The 26,894-nt window shown below is 42.5% G+C and overlaps 1 protein-coding gene across 1 annotated transcript in view; it reads right to left on the bottom strand.

Annotated features, from left to right (window-relative positions):
* Positions 1-22,899, bottom strand: part of SLC22A16 (solute carrier family 22 member 16) — a 33,693-nt gene extending 10,794 nt beyond the window's left edge. The window contains exons 1-5 of the mRNA XM_065889056.1: positions 22,775-22,899; positions 12,475-12,954; positions 9,240-9,357; positions 3,225-3,756; positions 221-348 (exon numbers count right to left, since the gene is read on the bottom strand). Of these exons, the coding sequence (XP_065745128.1) occupies positions 221-348; positions 3,225-3,756; positions 9,240-9,357; positions 12,475-12,954; positions 22,775-22,842 (1,326 nt within the window). The 5' untranslated portion in view covers positions 22,843-22,899. The remainder of the gene's footprint in view (positions 1-220; positions 349-3,224; positions 3,757-9,239; positions 9,358-12,474; positions 12,955-22,774) is intronic.
* Between the last annotated feature and the right edge of the window lie 3,995 nt (positions 22,900-26,894).

Below are 26,894 nucleotides of genomic sequence, written 5' to 3'. Positions count from 1 at the left end.
CCCTCTACCCCCGCCCCACATTCCTTTTTTTCCTTAAATTTTCAACTATCTGTGTAACAGAGAAAGAATCACTGTTAAAGAAAACATTTAAAATACTATGTACAGCATATACTCTATCCATATGTCTTAATTCCTCTTCATATTCATAAGCTGAAAATGCTCCCATCACACTGTCATAGTATAACTAACCATTCCCTAAATAAAACATAAAGTAACTCACCTTGGGGATCACCAGAATCACACCATTGGTCACTGCACTTGAGAGAAGGGAGAAAACCAGAATGCTTCTTCTCCCCACATGGTCCATCCCGAAGCACACAAAGATGTAGGCAGGAATTTCCACGGCACCTGTCATGGAGCAAAATGATACATCTCAATAGCCACAGTGTCCAACTGAACAAGGGGACCCTGCCTTCTAACAAGGGGACCCTGCCTTCTAAAGAGCTTCCCTATGCCACCCAAAAGGAATAGTCAGCCCTCTCTCTGCTGCCAGGGGCTTCTAAGAACTATCTAACAACTGCCTGAGAGGCAGCAAGTCCCACGACTTTTAAACTCACTGGAGTGGGCAGGATGTTTGCTGTGACGTGCACTAACGCTCACATAATCTGCCTAGCACTTATCCCCTGTCTTCGGAATCTTATCCCGGACTAGGCAGGAAGCTCCCCAGGACACAACACAGTGACTGGAGCATGGGCTGGTTGAATGAATAAATATGTAAATTAATAGGCAACATTGATCTTTTTTGACCTTTGGCTTCTTCTGCTTGGCAGAACTATGGGGAAATCTTTGTACTGTAACTTCGAACATAGCAATTAAAGTAGAAAATTCAGTGCCAGCTTTTCATCTATCAGCCAGAATGCATCAGGGAGCAAGCAAGAAGTTCTCTCAGCAAAACTGACCAAACCCAATAATAGCCTTTGAGAAACTGTCACTGTTTACTAGCCTAGCTTGTCCACGTAATTCAAAGGTCTGTTCTTTCGACCCTCCGGAGCTTGCCTAACCCCAGGACACTACCCACCACTGCCTTTTAGGACTGATGTGCATTTTCCCATTCAACTACAGAATGCTGCAAGCACCTGGACCGGCAGGTCTGGGTCTACATGTCTCTTACAATTTTGGGAACATATCTCTGCAGGTGGACACATATTTTCTGAGTTAATATTCTTAGCAGTACATCAGAAATTAAACTCAGTTGCAGCTGCTCAGAAAAAAAAACCCAAAAAAATGGCTGGGCAAAGACAAAAAACTAACATTCTGAGCCCCATTGGAGAGACAGCCTCCCTCCTTTTCATTAACATGGAAAATAAACAACTCCAGAGAAAAGGCCTCCCTTTCACGGACCCTGCTGTAGGGTCCATGCCTCCAGGCCCGAACAGTAGGTACATCTATTACTCTACTCTTTATTTTGCTTGTTTGTTTATCAAACACTTTTCAAGGTCAAATAAATCAATGATTCCCATGAGAACCTCATGGGAATAGGCCTGGATTATTACCCCCACTTTCCAACTCAGATTAAATGACTTGAGCCCAGTGAGTAAGTGACAGCTCAGGGACTGGTCTTTGGGAACCAAGGCCCCTTTCCTGCAACCTCCCTCCCTCATGTCTGGTTCCCTCCACGTCTGACTCAGGGCTCCCCTCTCTACAGCACTGTGTGCAAGGCCAGCAACCGACTTCCTGGAGTCTAGCAAAGCTGCACAGCAACTGGGAAACAGCTGAAGAGACCTTTTAAAGTACATTCCACCTTGATGTTTCTTGAGTTGTTGTATAGATGCTGCATCTAAATTTTGACTTGACTATGTCTGGGATAGAAATGGTGCAACCAATGAGGCCCAATCTGTCTGGGATTAGGACCATGTGCCCTTATCTTCTTTACTTTATAATGTATAACCCCATTCTGCTCCTGTCTCCACATAACCTCAAAGATATGTCTTCAGGCTACTGTAGCGCTTATCACCTGCAAGTAGCACAAAACCTAAGCTGAAATTCCCACCAGCACCAAACCATCTCAGGAGATGAAAACTTGTGCAAAAATTTCACAGCACGGAAGTGTTGACTAGAATCACCTCTCAGGCAGAGGGCTGCTGGCAAGGATAATGACATGAAAAATCAAAGGCGGTGGAGACTATAAAACCATGGTATTTTTCTCGGAAAGATTTTTATATTTACGAGATTGCCCGGTTTCTTGAGAATTTACATCTCCATCAAAATTAAGACTATAGCATAAAGATCGAAAACTCCAGCACTCCTAAGCTTCCCCATGCCACACCCCACCCTACTTCATTCTCCTATCATTTGCTGCTCTGTTCTACGAATACTGCATCCTTTCTCCAATTGACACATAGAATGTGTTTGAAGTCAAGATAGGCTCTTTTTACAAACTTGTTGGTCTGCCCAAAGAAAGAGTAAAGTTTTTTTCTTCAAATTACTTCTCTCATAATTTCTGCTGAGCTATAATAAACAAAAACAGTGTCTCATTAGAACACTTTAATGAGAAGGGATGTTAGCTATGTATAAAAATTTTAAAGCAAACTTTTCTGGGGATAATATCAAATACAAGCAGCCTACACGGAAGTAACCAGCTGGACAAATGCATTTCTGATAATTCTCTCGTGTCTGGTGTGAATTTGGTTTACCCTAGGAGTCACACCTCAAGCTATCACAGCAGTATCTGAAGCTATTTTAACCTGCTACTGAATTAAAAGAAGCATGACAACATAAGTTACAGTTGCATGTATTTAGGTTATTTTACTGACTAAAATTCCTAAATTAAGGACATTCGAAGGTAGAAAGATACCAGAAGATCTCCAAGACATGTTAAATATTAAAAGGAATGCAACTTGCAAAGAACAGTATGTAGTGAATAATCTCATTTATGTTAAAATATAAAACGTTTATCTGCACAAATGTATGGAGATGCATAAAAAGAGATCTGAAAGTACAAGCCAAAGTTTATAGAAGTTACCTCTGAAAGATAGTTCTGAGATGGCAATGGGCTTAAAGAAAGGAAGCAAACAAGGAGAAGAGGCAGAAGAGGAAGAAGGGACTCAAGTCTTCTGTTTGCATTTTTTAAAAAGAGAATATATACATGTGTAACACTAAAAGAGACCATAATCATGTAGTTGGCAGTATTGTTCCTGGTAGAAAAAAAGACAATAGAAACATTCTCAAAACTTGGTAGAAATTTCACTTCATGGCTACAACTTAAATGTAATTTAACCACTTACCCATGAGGAAGAGATTTAAATATTCGTTGCCTCCCAAATTAACAGAATTCAAGGAGAAGGTGTAGAACCCAAAACACCCTGTGAACCAAATCAGCCAAACAATAAGTGTCCTTGTTCCAATACTCCAGTCATAAAACAGATCTGATAGGGTGTGCTTCTCAACTTGAGAGGGCTTATTACCAGCAGAACCATTGTGATCCAGTGATAAAAGTTCTGACAGTTTACAGGATCTCGTCCTATTCCACTTGGCCATCGTATCAATTACTTTTTGTGCTTCTTCATATTTTCCCTCTGAGAGAAGCCAAAAAGGTGTCTCTGGGAGCATCCAACAGCACAGGACAAAGGGGACAGTCACTGTGGAGAGGACTATCTGATAGATCCACCAGGTCCTGACCAAGTAGCCCGTCAAAGCCACCACCATGGTTCCAAAAGCAAAAAAGGAATGCAAGTGGATGGATGCCCACGTCCGAGACTTCATGCCGACAAATTCTGTCACATAGACAAACACCACCACGAGATAGCCACTTCCAGACTGCAAAACAAAGCAGGGAGGGTGGTCCAGATTTAAGGTCACACACATAACTACTAAGGAGTCAAATCTCTCTGCAAATCACACATAGGCAAGAAGGAAAATGACAAAGCATTGTTTTCTGAAACCCGTATCATGTTTATACAATGGCGTTTAATCCGATCCATCCTTCTTCTTTAAATGGGTCCTTTCATCTTCCCACACCCTGTCCACCCCAAATGGCAAAACTTGAGTGGTTATGCATGATATAAATGTTAGACACTGCCTTTTGCTTCATTTAAATATTCCTTCACAGTGTGAATTTATGTCTCAGCTCCTTGCAAATGTGTGTATCAATTCATCTATATAGAGAAGAGCCTTATTATCAAATCCTAAATTTTAAATGGGGACAATTTATGGTAACTAGTGAGAAGAAAAAAGATTTGATAAAAACTTCATTTTGACAGGCAATAGCAATAACAACAAAACAACCAGACAAACTGCACTTCAGGGAAATTCAGAATTTCTGTGCATCAAAGGGCACTATCACCAGAGTGAAAAGCCAACTTACGGAATGAGATATATGCAAATCATGTATCTGATAGGAGACTAACATCCAGAGTATGTAGAGAACTCCTAAAACTCAACAATAAAACAAACCCTTACAGGATATTTGGTTCTGTCAGAAACATCCACAAAACATTTGGTCCACACCAAAAGGTCCTTGAAATTTGCTCCTATCCAAAACATCCACGAGCATATTTGGTCTATGTCAAATGGTTTTGGACAGGACCAAATATCAAGTACCTTTTGGCCTGGACCAAATGTTTTATGGATGCTTTGGACAGGACCAAACGTCTGCTAACCAAACAAACAATCAAATTCAAAAATGGATTTTTTCAAAGAAAATACAGGAATGGCAAATAGCACACAAAAAGATGCTCAGCATTACTAATCATTAGGGAAATGCAAATCAAAATCACAGTGAGATGCCACCTCATGGCCATTAGGATGGATAGTATCAAGAAAACAAACAAACAAAAAATAACAAGTGTTGGTGAGTATGTGGAGAAATCAGAACCCATATGCACTATTGGTAGGAATGTAAAATGGTACAGCTGCTATGGAAAACAGTATGGGAATTCCTCAAAAAATTAAGAATATCATTACCATATGATCCAACAATCCTATTTTGGGAATATACCCAAAAGAACTGAAAGTGAGATCTCAAAGAAATATTTTTATACCCATGTTCATAACAGCATTATTCACAGTAGCTAAAATGTGGAAGCAAGCCAAGCATCCATCAACAGATGAATGGATAAGCAAAATGTGGTATATACATACAATGGAGTATTACTTAGCTTTAAAAAAGGAATATTCTGACATATGCTCCAACATGAATGAACTCTGAGGACATTATACCAAGTGAAATAAGCTAACTCCAAAAAGACAAATACTATGTGATTCCATTTTTATGAGGTACCTAGAGCAGTCAAATTCATAAGACAGAAAGCAGGATGGTGGTTGCTAGGGGTCGGGGGGGAAGAGGGAATGGGGAGTTATTGTTTAATGAATATAGAGTTTCAGATTTGCAAGATGAAAAGAGTTCTGGAGATGGATAGTGGTGATGCTTGCACAACAATATAAATGTACTTAATATGTACTGAACTATATGCACTTAAAAATAGTTAAGATTGGGGCTTCCCTGGTGGCGCAGTGGTTGAGAGTCCGCCTGCCGATGCAGGGGACACGGGTTCGTGCCCCGGTCCGGGAAGATCCCACATGCCGTGGAGCGGCTGGGCCCGTGAGCCATGGCCGCTGAGCCTGCGCGTCCGGAGCCTGTGCTCCCCAACAGGAGAGGCCACAACGGTGAGAGGCCCGCATACCACAAAAAAGAAAAAAAAATAGTTAAGATGGTAAATATTGTTATGTGTATTTTACCACAATAAAAAAAATGGGGGAAAAAACTTTATTTTGAAAATAAGCCTATCTTTTTTTTTTAATAAATAAATAAATGTATTTATTTATGGCTGCATTGAGTCTTTGTTGCTGTGTGTGGGCTTTCTCTAGTTGTGGTGAGCGGGGTGGGGGGGGGTGCTACTCTTTGTTGCGGTGCACGGGCTTCTCATTGTGGTGGCTCCTCTTGTTGCAGAGCACTGACTCTAGCCACCCGGTTCAGTAGTTGTCGTTCGCGGGCTCTAGAGTGCAGGCTTCAGTAGTTGTGGCACATGGGCTTAGTTGCTCCGCGGCATGTGGGATCTTCCTGGACCAGGGATCATACCCGTGTCCCCTGCATTGGCAGGCAGATTCTTAACCACTGCACCACCAGGGAAGCCCCCCAAAATAGGCCTATCTTTAATTTAACAAAATTTAGATTATAATAACAATATGTGACCCCTCATGGAATAAACAAAGAATGAAACAAATGATGGATTTTTTTGTGTGTGTGTGGAGGGGGGTGGTGGTGAAAGGATTAGAATTTTTCCTACAAAATTATTTCACATTTGACTTTTATAAAACAAATCGTAAAATTAATTTTTGCAAAATTATTCTAGAGTGCCACTGATTTCTCCAAAGGCCTCTCTTAATCCTTTGATATTTGAATCATACTCTTTTGAAGGCTCATCTTGTCATTATCCTTGTGGATGTTAATTTCTTCAAAAGTTAACTGGTTTCTATATGGGAAAAGAATCTAAAAAAGAGTAGATATATGTGTATGTATAATTGATTCACTTTGCTGTACGACAGAAACTAACACAGCATTGTAAATCAACTATACTCCAATAAAAATTAATTTAAAAAAAAAAGTTAACTGGTTTATCTCTGCCAGATCCCAATTGGTCAAGGGATCTGTGTAGGATTCAGGCAGTTTTCCCCCACTGCTTTCAAAGACTTTCTGTAATCTAGAATCTTTTGTAAGATCTGCAATTTCACTTTGCGTCAGAGTCGCAAAGAGGCTAGCCTACTAGCAGTAAGCAGAGAGGTGCTTGATGGGGACTATTGTACTAATGGTCAGTTTCATATTTTGTGGCAACAGCTTTTATTTCCCCACGAAACCTTGTAATTGCAAGACTCAATAACGAACCCTGATAATGAGGACTCCCATACTGAAGAATCCAGTTGTTTGGTAAATTTAAACCTTCAAATACTACACATTTCCCCATTAAAGTAAGTTATAACATCAGTCCCCAAAATGTTTTTTTCATGCCAGTTCTTTTTGTGTTCACTCCCACTTCCTACTGGTTACTTCTGTCACTGGGTTCAAACAATCCATTGCACAACTGCCTAAATAATTCCAGAAGCCTCCTTGACACCATTCATACCTGTCACCTCTACTAATAACACTCTATTCTTCACATCTACCCTGACCCCACCCCGAATATAGCAGCCAAAATGACCACTTCACCCCTGAATTCACTGAACTCCTTCAGGGAATTCCCATTGCCTTTATGAAACCAGGCAAACTGTCATCCTACAAGGCCCTGCCTCGTCCTCTCTCTCTCCTTCAGCCTTATCATGCATTTCACCTCCTCTCTATTCTCCAGGCATCGGGACCTTCAGTTTCTTCACGTCTCAGGGCCTTCTCACTTGTTGCTGCCTCTGCCTGGAAGGTTCTTCTCTCATCCACCCCTCAGACTAAAAGGCCCCTGACTCTCCAGACTCTCCATCCCATCCCCCGCTGCGGGACCCCCTCCACTGTTAGTCCTCCATCGTCAACATTGTATGGGTTTTTAAAATGGCCCGTCAGTGTCTTGACTTGCCCTACGATGTAGGGATACTGAAACAGCCTGGTCAGGTTTACTTAGCATTACACTCTGTAGGCAGATCCATAAATGTGCTGAGTGAATGAATCTGCCTGCATCTTCCCTACTCAAAATTGTATCACAAATACATTTCCTATAAAAACCAAAGGAAGGAGCCACAGAAAATTAAGGCCACATTTTACAGATGTATTCTATGGGTGGCCTGTCTCATTTTCTTGGCTCTGGAAATCAACTCATGGTATTTTGCAAGACTGAAACAGATATTTTTAGAATTATCCTCTTAAATCTTCCAAAAGAGGGCTCCACACCCTCTCAAGTCCTGTCTGTGCCTCTGTTGTACCATCATTCTCACCAGAAGGTCTCTTATCAAATCTCACTCTGTAGCTACAGAGCCATTTCCTCTTATTCCATCCTCAGTGGAGACAGAACCGCTGGTTGTTATCTTTTGTATTAAAAACTCTCTACATACCTAGATATATATACATTTTTTTAAGATGCAACACCTTCAATTCTCCTAAATTTTTTTTAATGCATCCTCCTATCCTTGGCCATCTGTGTGGCCTTCTAGGAACACTTCCCAGCCATCGATGAAGACTCCAAAAGAGAATACACCACCTTGCCCTCTGAGGGGGTGCAGTGACCTCTTCTTCTGAGACTGAAGTCCTTGGCTTCTCTCCAGACCCTTGGATCATCCATTCTGGTGAGAGGGGATGCATGCCCTGCTCTGTGTTCAGCAAGATCACAAGCTCTCCCTGAAGATAAAACTTCACCTGGTTATCCTTGACCAGTGACCTCCAAACAGAACCACTGCTGCTGTTGTTTGGTAGTTTGGAAGCTGTCTGGAAGCCTCACCAAGTGTGCAAACAGCTTCCTCACTCTCTGGTCCACTTCCAGTAATAGCACCCTTGTAGGGAGTGCCAAGTCCGTGCCAGGTACTGAACTGTGGATGCTTACATGAATCCTGGTAACAGCCCAGTGAAGCAGGTATTATTTTCTACAGTTTATAGATCAGAAATTAAGGTTTGAAGAGGATAAGGTGTTTGCCCAAGGTCATACAGTTGAGAAGCCAATACATGACAAAGCTGGGATTCAAACTCATGCCCTTTCCACTCTACTCCCCTGTTCCCCATAACAGAAATGCCCGATGCCTTCTTGTTCTCATTCTTCCTGCACATTATACAAATGACTTTCTTAACAATACAACTGAACCTTCTGTTTGGCTCATGCATACAAAGCCTGACTAGACCCATACAATTGCTCAGAAGTAAAACAATTTGTAGCGATTATTTGTAATGGCTACAAATGATGACTTTTTTTTCTTTCTTTCCCCTTATGCCTTCCTCTCTCCCTCTTGTTCTCCCTGTCTCCTCTCTCTCTTTTGCTTTAGAGTATCGGCTAGAATCCCCAGTACAATGCCAAGTGGAAGTGATGTTCCACAAATCCTTGCTGTTAGCAATCATGGAATGTGGATTACCTGTCAGGCATTGAGTCAAATGTAAAGTTTCTGCCTACTAAGCAACAATTTTTCATTTTAATGAGTTTCATTCTAAGCATAGGACACTAATATTCTACAGGAAGACTTCTGCGGTGGAGTGAACAAAGATTAGTCCTTGATCTCTCTCACTAGATTCTAAATGAACAAGACTAAGAGAGTTAAGGTTGAATATAAAAGTCCTGCAGTGGAATTAAAGAGGCAAAACAAAACAAAACAAAACAAACAACAACAACAACCCAACTCACGATAGCAAGAAGGAAGCGTGCGACTATGAAGCTGTAATAATCAAACGTGAATGCCGCTGCTATGCCAAACAAAAATACACCAGTGCTCGTGGCCCACAGGACAAGTCGTCTTCCTGCCCTGAAAAATAAGAATTACACAGAGGAAGGAGCAAGGTGTGGCTGCAACAGTTGAAAACATCCACCCTAATTCATGAAAGATAAGTGCTACCTATATTTTAGTAGCTTATGTATCAATATTTGATTGTTGTTACTCATTCATTTATTTTGAGCAAATCGTGAGTTAACACATGATTTCTTCAAGAGGCCAGTTTTTCAGTGGACTGGTCTCCACCTGATCTGCTCATATACACACTCGATCACTCTGGGTGGTCCCCAAAGGACCACCTAACCTGAGATTGGGAGCAAGGAGAGGGAAGATTTGTCCTTTCCCTGTCAGGACCTGCTCTGTGACCTGTTGGATCATCTTCTCTGTTGGGCTGGCTCAGCCCACCAAGGGGAGACAACTCTTACTAAGGCCCTCTAAAAACAGAAGTCTGGCTACATTCTGCTACTAGAATAAGCTGCTTACTTGCCCTATATTTTCATAATTGGGAAGTGCATTTCTTTGCCTAAAAAGCAAACAAATAACAATTATATGCCTGCAGACTTAAAAAAACATGAGATGTAATTCACATGCCATAAAGTTCAACCTTTTAAAGTACACAATTCAGTGGCTTTTAGTGTATTCACAGAGTTGCGCAACTCTTACTACTATCTAGTTCCAAGGCATTTTCATCACTCCAAAAAGAAACCGCACCCAGGAGTCATCATTCCCCATGCTCTGCTCCCTCTAGCCCCTGGCAGCCCCTAATCTGCTTTCTGTTTTTACAGAGTTGCCTATTCTGGACTCTATACATAAATGGAGTTGCCCAGTATATAACCTGGCTTATTTCACTAAGCATTATGTTTTAAATCTTCATCCATGTTAGAGTCCTTCATTCCTTTTTATGACTAAATAACATTCCATTGCATGGCTAATACCACCTTTTGTTCATCCATTCATCAGTTGATGGACACCTGGATTGTTTCCACTTTTTGGGCTATTATGAATAATGCTGCCATTAATATTTGCGAACAAGATTTTGTGTAAAGTTATGTTGCAATTCTCTTGGATATATACCTAGGGGTGGAATTGCTGGGTCATAAGCTACTTTATGTTTAATGTTTTGAGGGACTGCCAAACTGTTTTCTAGGATGGCTGCCCCAGTTTTACAATCCCACCAATTTCTCCACATCCTTGGCAACACTTGTGGTTGCCTGTCTTTTTGATTATAGCCATTCTAGTGAGCAGAGGTTATCCCACTGTGGCATTGATTTACGTTTTCCTAATGATTAATGATGTTGAGCATTTTTATATGTGTTTTTTGGCCATTTGTATATATTCTTTGGCAAAATATCTCTCCAGATCATCTGTCCGTTTTTAAATTGGGTTATTTGTCTTCTTACTGTTGAGTTATAAGTGTTCTTTATATATTCTAGATACTAGACTATCATTAGACATGTGATTTGCAGATATTTTCTCCCTGTGAGATGTCCCTGACAGATAATTGTAAGGCAAAAAAAAATACAGTCCTAAGATTCCAACCAACAGGCTTGCCCAGTGCAGCAGTATGCAAGCAAACTGGAAACTGTCACTTTTATGGCCTCAGCCTTCTCTGCTCCCACATGCATTAGTTGGGATTGTGGGCCCTGCACATAAATGTTCCCAATCTCATTTGAGCCCTGAATGCCATTTAAAACTATTCTTCATCCATCCCTAATCAACCCCCTGTACCACCCACAAAGTCTTCACTCTCAGCAGATGAGCAGCCCTCTCCTGCAGAGAACAGAGACCATCAAGGAGAAAGCCCCACAAGTTCCTGGTCTGCCCACCTGCCAACATGACCTGCATCTGCCTTCAGGCTTCTCTTCTTTCCTCCTCTCCAGAGACACACACCCTTTTCTCTCCAAATACCATTTTGCAGTCTTTGTATAGGATCATGTCCCTTCCCACCTCCTCTGAGGTCTTATTCTACCAATTACTTCTTTTTCCTCTGTCTTTCGCTCTCCTCTGACTTCTCCCTTTCAGTTTAAGTCTCTTCCAGTCAAAGACAAGAACCTTCTCTGGACCCCATCACGCTGGTAGCCACCTTGCATCTTGCAGTTCCTCCACTGACAGACTTACCAAAAGGGAATATCTACCTCTTCATCTCCTATTTTGTTCTTCTCCCCACTGACACCCTAACTTCCACACTTCCCAGGAAGACAGTTATGAAGCAGAAGATTCTTAAACACTGAAACATAACTTCAATCACCAAATAATAACTAGACTCCACTTCTGCTCCAGTTTTATTATTCAAATGCCACCTCCTGGAGGGGATGTGTGTGTTGGTGGGTAAAGACCTGGGTACTCCTCCCTTTAGGCTTCCACAGTCTTTGCCTCCATTGCTTTTACTTCTAGTATGGCCCTGGACAAAACAAAGCCCTATAATTTTTATTTGGACGTGTTTGTTGGCCCCATTTGACTAGCACACCCTGAGGGCAGGGATTTCTGACCTAAGCAGTTGTTTTTAGGTTCCCAGTGCCCAGCACATACCTGTAAAACTCACAACTCTGGGGATGAACTTAAATAAATAAGTTCATCTCTGTACTTTAGGACAGATATAAAAAGTGTGGTCCATGTCCATATGGAGATGAACTTTGCTTTATTTTAAGAGCTACATATTCATTTTAATGTGTATTTCTTAAAAATATGGCTGGTATATCACACAATTTCATAGATATTATTGCTTAGGACCAGACTATCCTAAAAAGCAAATCTATTGAAAGAAAAAAAATTCACTACTGAGTGGTTATATAGGTACCTACTGAGTGGTTATGTGTCCAAGGTACTTTTTCTGTATTAATTTTGCAATAACCCCCTGAGGTGAGCGCTATTATTTTCATTGCCAGCTTACACATGAGATTCTAAAACACATGTTAGGCAATTCACCCAGGTCCCACAGCTAATAAATGGCAGAACACAGGCAGACTGTCTTCAGAACCCATCCCCTAAACGCTACGTTATTTTGTGTCTCTAAATAACAGATCAGCAAGGAATTTAGATAGGAGGTATGAAAATGACTCCAGTTTTGAACATAATTCCCTGTCCCCTAAGAAGATCAGATAGGAAAATGAACCCTACGCTGATGTAACGATACTAAACATTTCATTTTACCTGTCAGAAAGGTAGCCGAAGATCACCGCTCCCAGCAGGACTCCAAGCATAAATGTAGGCTGGATCAGCCTTCCAAACCATTCTCGGTTACACACCAGATCCCACTCAGTCACCACGGTGCTGCGCCACTTGCTCTTGTCATAGATGTAGCCATCCAAGCAAGGGAAACTACTCTTATGGCCGTTATAATCATAGTTCAAACTCGACTTGTCATCCCTCCGGAACCTGTGACAGCTTGTGAGCTCCCAAATCTCACCGTCCTGTAGCTGCACTATGATGTGATCTTCACGGCCGATGGAAAACTGGGTCCAGATGTCCTCCAACCTCCAACTAGAGATATCTTGGAAAAAAACCCGACTCACATTGCCTGGGGGCTTGCAAGTATGCTGTGGGGACACTGACAAGAACACAGAAGCCAAGTAATGGATACCACAAGAGATGTTCTGGAAGGCACATATAAAATAGAGGAATATCTGGTATCTGCAAAGAGAAAAAAAAATCAAGTTATTATATCTGGCCTATGGGCTAAAAAAAGACATATGCAAATATGAAAAGTCTCCATTATGCCTTAGCTTGGATAAAGGGATAAACACAGAAATAATTATAGATATGTGTGTATACATATGTGTATATATCTGTCAACAGGGCCTAAAAGCAATGATATCCCAATAGCAGAAGCACATCGGTGCCCAGATCTTGGGCTCTAAATATCATTCTCCAATAATAGGAACCAGGAAAAATGTCTGATTCTAAGACCAGGACAGGGAGAATACAAAATAAGCCTGGAGCATCTTACAGTATCAGAAAGTAAGGAAGTACTCAAAATACAAAAAACGTGGTGGCATGTCAAGGGGACAGAGGAACCAGTATGAAGGAGCTCCCAAAGGGCAAAGCTGAGACAATCTGAGCAACAAAATAAATAGCACAGTATAATCCAAAGTATAAAATAAAATAAAACATTTTTAAAGAATTCCATGAAGTAGTTTTTATTTCCATTTTACAGAGAGGGAAACTGAGGCTCAGGGAAGGCCAGTGACTTGCTCAGAGCACAGAATTAAGAGCTGGGAGATAAATTCAGTCTATCTTAAGCCAAAGCAAGCTCTTTCCAAATGTCAAGCTAAAACCTGAGGTAGCACCGTAATGTGAAAGTGCCATTCACCCACTAGCTACATCAATAGAATTAGTTTCACAACATTTAAAATTATTTGAACTCCAGCAGTACACGTGCTGATAGCTTTTGAATAAAATGTATTCACAACTACGTCATTTAGAAGGCAAATCAGATCTAGTGAGCATTCGTGTCATTTTTTTTTTTAACCTGTTGAAAAATAGCCTGCACTGACAATCCTTTTAATACTTTGGGATATACGATATATGATATGATATGATGTCATATGATATGATGTCCTATACTATGATGTTTAATTTTACATGTCAACTTGACTGGGCTAAGGGATCCCCAGACATCTGATAAAACACTATTTCTGGTGTGTCTGTGAGGGTGACTCTGGAGGAAATTAGCATGTGACTGAGTAAAGAAGATCGCCCTCACCAATGGGGGTGGGCATCATCCAATCTGTTGAGTGCCTGAATAGAACAAAAGGTGGAGGAAGGGCGAATTTGATCTCTCTGCTTGGGCTGAGACATCCATCTTCTCCTGCTCTCCAAAGACACTGGCATTCCTGGTTCTTGGGCTTTTGGACTGAGACCAGGACTTACACCATCAGCTTCTTGTTCTCAGGCCTTTGGACTTGGACTGAATTATAGCACTGGGTCCCAAGCTTGCAGACATCACATTGTGGGACTTCTCACCTCCAGGACCACATGAACTACTTCCTATAATAAATCTCCTCTTACCTTTATCTATATCTATCTATCTCTTACTGATTCTGTTTCTCTGGAGAACCCTGACAAATACACCATACTTATATAAGAAAATGACTGAACAAATAGAGAAAAAAGAAAGAAGAAACAAATCTTTCTTACAGTAGAATTCCAACTAATACCTGTACATATTCCCTCTCTACAGAAGATGGACCTTAATTCCCACTCTTTCCCCCTTGGCTAGACTTAGTGACTCATTTCCAAAGAACACAGTAGGATAAAAGGAAACTTCACAGTGGGGAAATCTGGCGAACACTACCTTAACCGGATGTTGAAGGTTAACATCCTCAGTGATGTTGTATGGATTATCACATTCCCCCTCATATGATGTGATGAACAGGCACTTCACCTCTGTGGCCTTCTTTCCAAAAACCATAACCCCAGTTTAATCATAAGAAAAACAACAGATAATCCCAGATTGGGGGACATTCTATAGGTTGCCTGGTCAATACGCCTAAAGAGTGTCAAGGTCATAAAAAACAAGGAAAGACTGAGAAATTGCCATAGACCAGAGAAGAGTGGGATAACATGACAACTAAATGCAGTGTGGTACCTGGGATTGGATCCTAGAACAGGAAGAGGACATTCCTGGAAAAACTGATGAAATCTATATAAAGTCTAGAGTTTAGCTAATAGTAACGTACTAATGTCTGTTTCTCAGTTTTGACAAATATCCCATGGTAATATAAAGTGTTAACAATGGGGGAAACTTGATAAGGGTCACACAGGGACACTCCTTACTCTCTTTGCACCTATTTTGTAACTCTAAAATTATCCAAAAATTAAAAGTTTATTCAAAATTTTAAAAGTAAATGTAGGGTCTCCAAATTTACAAACTGAAACCGACAGTGACCTGAAATTTGGTCAATCTTTGCTTAGCAAATTACTCATGTAAATAAAGTGGAAAGCTAATCTTACTTAAGAAAAGAGTTCAGATTTACTAATTCTTTTTTTAAAATCAAGCACCTAAGCATCTCTACTACACTAGAAGATATTAGACTAATGGGTATTACCATCTGCCCTTGAGAGTAAGTTTTATTCTTTACTTCCCTGGAGTAACAAGTACTCAACATCATAAAGATATCAACTCTCCCAAAGTTAATGTACAAGTTTAGTCTGTAACTGGAAAACACTGGAAATTTAAATGTCTTCCAGCAGGAGTTTAGTTATATAAATTATGGTAAAAGTTATAAATGCTGCCTGGGAGATGCCAGAGGAAAAGGGCAGCATGGAGTCTTTCACTAAAGGCAAGCTCCTGGTGTCTAGAACAGAGGGAGAATCACCCTGTCCAGATCATTACAGAGTGGAGTCTGTGGTGGGCCAGTGTCTAACTGCCAGACACCGAGGCAATGAAAGACTTGGGCACCAGATCCTCTTGCGACCAAATCCTGTTTGGGACCTAAGAGGCATCCTATATGAATATGACTGAGAATGTAACATACATCATGGTTATAAGTCTTCCACTCCTCCCCACCCCACAAATTCCAACACTGCAAAGCACGACACAGCCCCCGCAAGCAGCAGACAGATTTTGTTTGTCTGAAGTTTACCTGCCCCTGAAGGCGTTTGGGTTTGGTTCCTAAGTAGTCTCATCACCTGGAGCAGCTCCACTGCTGAAAAGTTCACATTTTGCTCTCTGACCACGGCCTCCCATCCTCCCAGCTCCCCCGTCCCTCCCACTCACCCCACCTCCTGAACCGTCCAGGGCTCCAGTCTTTGAATCCCACCAGCTTCTCTAGTTTGTCACCACCTTCCTGGCCTCAGGTCCTTCCCCAGCCAACCTGAACCGCACAGTTGTCACTAGAGTTCTCTATAGAGTCACACAAGTGTTCTATTCTCATTCTCCATTCACACACAGTCCCCGCAACAGAGCACCTACCCTGGCAGGCCTCTGAAGCTGGGATTTGTCTTCTCTCCCCCACCCTCAGGAGGCCTGAGGTGGGATCCAGGACTCTATACAAGCTTAAAAAGCTTCCCAGGAGAGGGGCTTCCCTTGTGGCGCAGTGGTTAAGAATCTGCCTGCCAATGCAGGGGACACGGGTTCAAGCCCTGGTCCGGGAAGATCCCACATGCCGCAGATCAACTAAGCCCATGTGCCACAACTACTGAGTCTGTGCTCTAGAGCCCACAAGCCACAACTACTGAGCCCACATGTCACAACTACTGAAGCCCATGCGCCCTAGAGCCCGTGCTCCGCAAGAAGAGAAGCCTACGCAATGAGAAGTCCACGCACCGCAAGGAAGAGTAGCCCCCGCTCGCCACAGCTAGAGAAAGCCCACACGCAGCAAAGAAGACCCAACACAGCCGTAAATAAATAAATAAATAAATAAATAAATAAGCAAGCAAGCAAGTAAGCTTCCTGCTCCGAAAAATTGAATTCCCTGGTTTAACCATATGCTGACACAACGTTTCACATTCAAAATACTTAACAATTGTTGTGGAGCCACTGGAAGTCTCATAAACAACGTGCGAGGGTATAATTTATTACAACCACTTTGCAAAACTGTTTGGCAGCTGACCACATGCACATTCAGGTAACAGAGCAATTCCTTTCCTAGGAAAATACCCAATGAAATGTGTACATGAGCTCCCGAAAGTCATATACAAGAAAGACTATTCATAATAAACCCAACCTGGAGACAATCCAAATATCTGTTGACAGTAAATGAATAAACTGTGGAATATTCATGCCATGACATACTACACAGCAATGAAAGTCCACAAACTACTGTGACATACGATATCGGTGAATCTCACAAACACAGTGCTGAGCAAAAGAAGCCAGACAGGGAGTACGTGAGTTTTTACTCCAATTATACAAAGTTTAGAATCAGGCAAAACTAACCTATGGTGTTAGATGTGAGGATCGCAGTGAGTTTGGGGGAGAGAAAGGGGGCATGAGAAGGCGTGATCTGGGGTGGTAACACGTATGTGTTCATTTTATGATGATTCATCAAGTTGTAGATTAAGGTACACACTTTTCTGTATATACATAACACATCAATTTAGAAGTCTTATATTTGCAAGACCCAGGGAGAGGAAAAAGTATTCACCAATGCCCCTGCTGAGGTGTGATTGGAATGGCTGCCAAGGCACACCCAATCTGTCCACATGGTGCGTATTGTCTAGACTGCAGCCCTGGTTGGCCACCCAATCCATGCTGACAAGAAGGTGTCTTCTAGAGGGGTGGGAGGGAGATGCAACAGGGAGGGGATATGGGGATATAAGTATACATATAGCTGATTCACTTTGTTATACAGCAGAAACTAACACAACAGTGTAAAGCAATTATACTCCAATAACGATGTTTAAAAAAAAAAAAGACTGGCACTTCTAAATTTTAAAAATTTATGTGTATCTATTATGACAACAAAAGGGGTATAATTTGTGCCATGGAGAACTTTAGTGGCGCAAGATTCTAACAGCAGCATACACCCACCACCTCCATGTTAGCTGTTTTTTCTTTTCAATGTGACTTGCAGGAATAAACTATGGTCCAACATTCAAAAAAAAAGAAATATATAGGAATGTGTAGACATATACATTATGAGCATTTCTAGCTATTCAAAAACAATGATTACAATGATAAAAGTGTCAAATTGGGTCCATCAAGCCTCTATCATTAATGTACCAATGTAATACCACTTCTTGGCTTCTTCTGAAATAAAACTAGTAAAGAAAATTAAAAACAAAAACAAAAACAAGAAGGTGTCTTACCTGAACAATACATATTTACCCAAATGCCTATTGGATGTCTCGACCTGGAATTCCCACAATGAATTTGCGTTAAGAGTCTCCAATGGATCTCAATACCTAAGTCCCAAGCCTGCCCCACCTGGAGTGTAACTGCTTCTGAGTTTAGGGCACCACCATCCACACAAACCAGAAATATGGGGTAGGGGCAGGGCATGGGGGCCCCTCATGGTCCTTCCCACTTCTCCTTCATGCCTTAGGGCCTGGAGGACCCATCATTTCCACCGGTTAAAACTATCCCATCCTACCTGTTCACACTGCCCCTGCTCCGGTCCAGACCCTCATTATCTCCCACCAGGGCTCTTACCTGGGTCTTCTCCAGTCTCTTTGCCCCAACTTCTGCCCCTCCGATGCACCTTTCATTCTTCATAGTGATCCTAATACCCAAACTGCTTAGCATGACATCAAAAATATTCTTGTCGATGACTGTAAGTGTCCCCCTCACTGGCCTTCTCTCACCCTCATACTTTATACTCCATAAATAATAAACCACTTAGCAGTCCCTAAACAAACCATGCTAGTTCATATAATTATACTTTCTACGTGCTGGGAAGGTCTTGAGCGCTCTTTCAATTTGAATTTCCCTTTCCCTGTTACAAGGATAACTTCCTGAAAAAAACAAAACCCTACTTCCTTAGGTGTCTAGCATTCTAACATATCACTTTGTCCCTTATAAAGATTGTTGTCCATCAGGTGTCCCCCCCAGCCTAAGGCCCCTTCAGAAAAACAGACTTAGAGACTCCACACTTCCACTACAGGCGGCTCAGGTTCCATCCCTGGTCAGGGAACTAAGATCCTACAATGCCACATGGTGTGGGCAAAATAAATTTTTTTAATTAAAAAAAAAAAAAGAACAACAGAGACACAACATATCACTGTGCCCACAGCTGGAGAGAAACGCTAATGGAAAAAGAGTCATACAGACACAATAGACAGGAAACCCAGAGGCAAGGAAAAGCAAAGATGATCAGAACCCCCAGGAAACAGACTCATGCTATCTGGGTGACAGGTGAAGAAGATTACTTTTGGTCCTAGATTTATATAATTCTGTATAATGAAGCATAACTAGTGTCATCCTATTGTTGTTAAGAGCATGGATCCAGAGCCAGACTGCCATGGTTTGAATCTTGTCTCTGGTTCCTTAACATCTGGGTCTTTGGGCAAGATCCTTACCCTTTCTGAGCCTCAGTTTCCTCATGTGAAAAATGGGTTGTTGTGGGAACGTAAAGAGTTAATACATGGAAAGCACTATGGCATACTGTAGGTGCATAAAAGTGCTAGTTATTATGATGTTCATAAGGTGAAGTCAAAAAAGAACCTAAGGGACTTCCCTGGTGGTGCAGTGGTTAAGAATCCACCTGCCAATGCAGGAGACAAGGGTTTGATCCCTGGTCCAGGAAGATCCCATATGCTGCAGAGCAACTAAGCACATGTGCCACAACTACTGCGTCTGTGCTCTAGAGCCCGCGAGCCCCAACTACTGAGCCCACGAGCCCCAACTACTGAGCCCATGTACCACAACTACTGAGCTTGCGCTCTAGAGCCCACAAGCCACACTACTGAGCTCGTGAGCCCCAACTACTGAGCCCACGTGCCACAACTACTGAGCCCACGCCGCAACTACTGAAGCCCATGCACCTAGGGCCCACGCTCTGCAATAAGAGAAGCCACTGCAATGAAAAGCCTGCGCACCCCCACGAAGAGTAACCCCCGCTCACCACAACTAGAGAAAGCCCGTGTGCAGCAACGAAGACCCAACGCAGCCAAAATAAAAAAAAAAAACCTAAAAGTTCATATATTGGGGGGAAAAATCCCCAGTACCTATATCCATAGATTAAGTCAGTCACAAGGCTCAACATTCCAACTCTGAAATTTTAAACCCTCTCTCCCTTTATCCCAAGATAACTCAAAGATGCAGGGTCTTAGATCCCCCAACACAGATGCCTGAATCTTGGTTTCCTCAACTCCCTCTAACATGGGACTTAAGCCATGAAGTTTCTGTAACTTCAATATGGCTTCAGGACGAGTCCTGGAAACCTAATTCTTAGGTGTCCCGCTTTCCTCTCTTAAAGGCGATTAGGGTAGTGCTTCCTCACCTTAGAAATGACTAATGAGAAATGAGAGATCATTAGGGTTTTCTACTTAACACTTTCACTAGGTTTCCTTAAGACTAAATAATAGAGTCCGCCTGCGGAGGCAGGGGACGCGGGTTCGTGCCCCGGTCTGGGAAGATCCCACATGCCGCGGAGCGGCTGGGCCCGTGAGCCATGGCTGCTGAGCCTGCGCGTCTGGAGCCTGTGCTCCGCAACGGGAGAGGCCACAGCAGTGAGAGGCCCGTGTACCGCAAAAAAAAAAAAAAAAAGACTAAATAATAATACACAATAAACTCTCTACTTATAAAGAATAAAAAGACCAATTAGAGCAAATGCCAATTAGAGAAAATATGGGTACTGTGATATTTTACACTATTCTCACCTTTTGCTGTAAGCATTGACTTGTTACCCTTTTCCTTCCTATAAGCAGCTTTCACAATCTACCCTTCCCACTAGGATGGGGACTCAGGTAATAATAGCCATGATTTACTGAGAACTTACTGAATAATAAGACTTTTGCATACATTATTGTGGCTGGCTAAGAGCTGTCTCTCAAAATCCATTCTCCCCTCTCCCACCATGGTGAGCCACATTTGACCATGTGGGTAAGGACATGGAGCAGCTGCCCCCGGTGCTGCGGATGGTGGAGCTGCCTCACCCACTTGGGTCCCTGGACGGCCCCATGGAGCACAACCTGCCCTACACAGTTACCAGAGAGGAACAAACTCCAACTGAGGGATCTTTTTGTTATAGCACCTAAGTATCTTAGTTAATCCCTAAAATACATGGGGAAAGAATGGCATTAGTAACTACTACCTCATAGGGTTACTCTGAGGATGAAATGAGAGGCTGAAGGTGGATTGCTTACAATAAACATTTGTAGTACTATTATTACCCCCATTTTACAGATGAGGAGGTGGTAAGTCAAATGTCCAAGACCATACGGTTAATAATTGGTAAGTCAGGATCGGAACTCAGACAGCCATCTCCGGAGCTGATTTTGTAATCCTCATGCTATTCCTCTTCAAGGAGTCTAAGATGAGAGAATATTGGGCGAGGGGTCATACAGCGTGCAGATCAGAGGTTTGGAGCTCAGTCTGAATCCTGGCCTGCCACTCACTGCTAACGTGATCCTGGGAATACATGAAGGACCTGGCTGAGTCCCCGGGTCGTGCTCAGGAGAGCACCATGGTTGACAGCATGGACTGTGAAGGCCAATGGACGTCCAATTCTGCTCTGCTACTAACAGATTTGTGATTTAGGCGCAAGGCCTGGTTTTCTCATGTGTGAAATGAGTGATGCCACCCATATCATGGGACTGTAGTGAAGGTTAAAGAAGGTAACATATACAAAGAACTTATGACAGAGCCAGGCACAGCTCAGCATTCAATAACGCAGGTATCAGGAGGAAGCAGGGGAGAGCTGGGACCTCCTGCCCCTCCTCTACCTGCTCCACCACTTCTTTTTTGTGGACACTGAGAATCATAACCAACTTTTTGTGCAACTTTCCACCCTGGAGAACAGCACATCATCATCTCTTCACCACAAGCCTGGGAGGGAGCTAAAGGCAGGAATGATTATAATTCTCACTTGGCAGATAGGAAACTGAGGCACAGTATTCCCATGGTCACGTTCGCGGTGAGTGGCAGGCCAGGATTCAGACTGAGCTCCCAACCTCTGATCCGCACGCTGTATGGCCCCTCACCCAGCTACCTCTCCTCCCAAAACGTTCCAGGTCAGACAGAGAAGTGTTTTCTCCATGAATGAATGAATGAATACACTTTAAATTTTTAAAATTAACTTGACAAATGAAAAGAGGGTGACAATCGTACAAAGGTTAAACCTAGGTCCCACCTTGCCGTAGCTTTGGGTCCTTGACCCACAGACTGAGGGACCTGTGGGTCCCTCAGTTTCCCAATCATTAAGATAAGGATTCACCCCCTTTGCAAGATTCCGTGGGCATCAAATAAAGCACTGTGTAGCTGGCACATATTAGGTTTCTATAAACAGAAAAAAACAAAACAACAACCGCTAACGGTTGTTTCTGGAGCAATTCAATACCTGCCAGGCACTGAGGAAGACTCTACCGCGGGGCGGGGCGGGGCAGCAGTCGTCTGGGGAAGTGAAAGAGGAGCCCGTTTGGCCAATTAGAGAAATGAGCCGCCAAGAACCGGCATTCCTCTACTCCTGTGAGCTGGCTTTCCAGCCGGGCCTCCGGACGCCGGCACCCGCAGACGGCGCGCCCCAGGTTCCACCTGCCAAGCGGTAGGCGCGCCGGACGAGCCCTGCACCCACCACTCCCGAAGCAAGCCCCAGAGCCCACTGCTTGCTCTGGGGAGGTGCCGCCGCCAGAGTTCGAGAGGATGAGCCCAGCAAGGGCCAGGAGTCAGGACGCAGGCCTCCCGACTTCTCTGGGAAAGGAGGGATGGAAATGTTTTCGGATCGCGAGCTCAGCGCGAGAACCCCGTCGCAACTGGAAGAAACAGACCCCACCGGCGCCTCCCCCGACTCGGCTCCCCCTCCGCCCCCAGGCACCGACCTCCCTCCTCACCCCCACTCCAACTCCCTACCTGCCAAAGTGCCCCACGCTGTCAAAAATCAGCTCCAAGTTGCCGGACCCCACGCTGCCGCACCCCATGCTGCCGCCGTGCCCCGCGCTCCTAAGCAGGACGCGCGAGGCTCGCCTAGAGCCGGGGGCTGCGGGCACAGCGCCCAGCCCAGCCCAGCCTAGCCCAACCCAGCCCGGCCCCCGCCCGCCGCGCCTCGGCCCGCCCCGGCTTCTGCGTCCCCCGCGCGTCAAAGTGCTCGAGCCGCGCGTGGGGCCAGGCTTTGTTCCTCTCTCTTCCCATCGAGCGAGTCCCCGCCGCCGCGGCCTCTTTCACAGGGCGCTGTGCTCCCGGAGCCCGCAGTAGCACGGTGCGCCCAGCCCCGCCACTTCCCGCGGCCTCCCCGCCGCCCCATCAGACTCTGGACATTTACCACGTCCGTTTGGGTCGCCGCTCGAGGGAAGCGCCGGTGCCTGGGTAAAGGTTGTCGCCCGACACCCCAAGGCGGGAATGCGGAGGCCGGGGTTCGGTCTGGAGCCGCGCGCCTTACCTCCGTGGCTCTCAAACTTGTGCTTGAGTCTACCCCAGCACTTGGTTTTATATGCACATTTCTGGACGCCACTCTTGGGCACAAATATCGCTTTCTCAGAGAAGTCCACCCTTTTGAGGGCCAGGACAGGGATGTACAAGAGCAGGGCATAGAGAATGGATTCTGATGACCCTGAAAAGTGGCAGGATCTTGCAGAGCTGTGTGAAATATCTTATGTTAACCAAAGGGCAAAGAGAACTCCCTGGGTAGAAACCTAAGCAGAATAGTGAAAATAGCAAACTTGTACTTGAAGAGGATTTGAAAAAGAGGAAAGCGCATCTCCCAAAGTACTTCCCTTACCTACTTGTCACAAAGCCTGAAATAACACCAGTAACGATTTATTTATTTTTGCTATGAATAATTCTATTTTCTTTTGAAATGCAAATGCTCCTGGAATGATTAATCCATTAAGTAATAAACAATTTGGAATGGATTTTTTTTTAATTAGGTAGATTCTTACTAACTAGAAAGTCTTAAGGTTGGAAATGCTGGGGAGGTACACATGGTGGGGGAAGCGGTGGGGGGGGGGGGGTGGAGATATGGGGAAAGTTGAACTTTTATCTGCTATTCTAATTACACCAAATAGAAATGGCACAACATAGATAAAATGGACAAATTCCCTGAAAGACACAAACTACCAACACCCACTTAAGAAAAAAACAGATAACCAGAATAGCCCTATATCTATTAAAGAAATTGAATGTGTAGTTAAAAACCTTCCCGCAAAGAAAAGCCGAGGCCCAAACATTTAAGGAAGAAATAATACTGATTCTGCACATAACACTTCAAGAAAACTGAAGAGTAGGGAATACCTCCCAGCTCATTCTATGGACCAGTATTATCCTGATACCAGAACCAGGCAAAGACATAAGGAAACCACAGATCAGTATACTCCATGAAGATAGACATAAAAAATTCTTAACAAAAGTTGAGCAAATTGAATGCATCTTTCTATAAAAAGGACAATACATCATGACCAAGTAAGGTTTATGCCAAGAAAGCAAGAGTGATTTAACATCTGAAAATCAATCAATAAAATTCACCATACTAACAAACTAAAAAAGAAAAACCATATGATTATCTCAATAGATGCAAAAAAAAGCATTTGACAAAAAACCTAACATCCTTTCATAATAAAGACACTCAACAAACTAGGAATAGACGGTATTATGATCTGTTTCTGCCCATAGAACACTTATGGCATGAAATGTGTGGGGTTTTGCTCATACCAACAACCAATTCTCCAACTCTCCAAATACCAATTGGGTTACCTAAATGTAATTCAAACCTGACACTAACTATTGGAGTTAGCATCAGATCCCACAAGTTGAGGGCTCAGTCCCACAATACTGTCCCCTATTTCAGATGCCAATCGCAAGTCTGAGGCTTCCCATAATTCTGATAAACTGACAAAAATCAGGGTTCCCACTACCCCCTCCTCAGGTTCAATAATTTTCTAGAACAGCTCATAGAATTCAGGAAAACACTTTACTTACATTTACCTGTTTATTATAAAAGGCTACAGATGAACAGCCAGATGAAGAGATGCATAGGGTGAGGTATGGAGGAAGGAGCATGGAAGGCACGCCACCTTTCCAGCACCCCATATGTTCACCAACCCAGAAGCTCTCTCAGTCTCAATAGAGGTTACATTACACAGGCATGGTTGATTAAATCATTGGCCATTGGTGATTAACTCACACTCCAGCTCCCTGCCTTCTGGGAGGTCAGAAAGTAAGACTGCAAGTTCTAACTCTCTAATGCCTGCTTTGGTCTTTCTAGAAACCAGCCCCCATTTTTAAGTTATCTAGGGGCCTCCAGCCACCTGTCATCTTACTACCATACCAGAAAGACACCTTTATCACTCTAGAGATTCTAAGGGTCTTAGAAGCTCTTGTGTCAGGAACTGGGAATTAAGACCAAATATGATAACAATAGATCCTCCTATCACCCCTATCACTCAGGAACTTACAAAGGCTTTAGGAGCTCTGTATCAGGAACTGAGAATTAAGACGGCATATGTATTTCTTATTATATTACAATATCACAGAAGGGAATTTCCTCAATCTGATAAAAGTCATCAACAAAAAACTCATAGCTAATAGCATACTTAATGTCTGAAAGACTGAACGCTTTCTCCCTAAGATCAGGAATAAAATAAGGATGTCCACTCTCACTGCCGCTATATTGTACTGGGGGTTCAGGCAAGAAAAGAGAAAAAGAAAAAGTTCTCCAGATTGGAAAGGAAGAAGTAAAACTGTCTGTATTCACAGATGATATGATAATCTATGTAGACAATCTGATGGAGTTTACAAAAAGAAAAAACACAAAACAACCTATTAGAATAAGTGACTTTGGCAAAGTTGCATGATAACAAGATTAATATACAACAAGTTAATTGTATGACTATATGCTAGCAATGAACAACTGGAAATTAAAATTAAAAAAACATTTTAATAGCACTGAAAATATAAATATTTAGGGATAAATCTAACCAAAAAATGTGCAAGATATATCACTAAAATCTAGGTATGTGCATGTACTCTGCAACTTGATTTTTCCTCTGAATGTTTGTGAAATTCATACATATTAATATGTGTAGCTCTAGTTCATTTCTTTTTCATTGTTATTTAGTACTCCATTGTTCCAACAAACCACAATTTACTTAACCATTTTCTAATTGACGGACATGCAGATTGTATTCAGATTTTTACTACAGCAGTACTGCTATAAAGAGTCCCTATGTACATATGTTAGAGTTTTTCTAAAGTATACACCTAGGAATGGAGTTGTTGTGCTGTAAGGCACATACATCAACTATTAAATATTGCTGAATTGCTCTCCAAGGTGGTCATACCAATTTGCCTTCCAACTGGGAGGCTATAAAATTCCCCACACCTTTGTCACAATACTTGTTTCATCAGACCCTTAAACATTAGTCAGTTTCAGAGGTGTGAAATGGTATTATGTTGGAGTTTAAATCTGCATTTCACTAATTAGTACTGAGGTTGTACATCTTTTCATATCTTCATTGATCATTTGGTTTTCCTTTCCTGAGAATTGCCTATTCATATTCTTGCACATTTTTCTATTAGGTTATTTTTTATTTATTTTGATTTGTAAGGGCTTTTTGCATATTCCAGACACCTTTGTCAGTTAAGCATTAGGAATAATTGTATTTTCAATCTCTTTATGGTGTTTTTGATGATCAGAAGTAGTATTTTTTTATTTTAATTAAGTCAAATCCATAAATATTTTCCTTTATAGTTTGTGATTTTGTATTTTGTTTTAAATTTTTGTTTTTCCATGAGGTCACAAAAATATTCTATTTTCTTCTAAAAGTTTTAGCCTTTGGCTTTTCTTATTTAGGTCTTAAAGCCACTGGAACAGATTATTTGATTTGAGGTAAATATCCAATTTTGTTTTTTTCCATACATGTAAAAATTGTCCCAGCACCATTTATGGAATATATTCCATCCTTTTCTCTGCATTTTCACCTCTGTCATCTATAAAGTTTCTATTTACATGTGGGTTTGTTCTGGACTCTTTAAATCT

Source organism: Phocoena phocoena, chromosome 12, assembly GCF_963924675.1.
Source record: "Phocoena phocoena chromosome 12, mPhoPho1.1, whole genome shotgun sequence".
NCBI lineage: Eukaryota > Metazoa > Chordata > Mammalia > Artiodactyla > Phocoenidae > Phocoena > Phocoena phocoena.
Note: the sequence above shows the minus strand (reverse complement) of the source record. Positions and strands in the feature narration are given on the sequence as shown.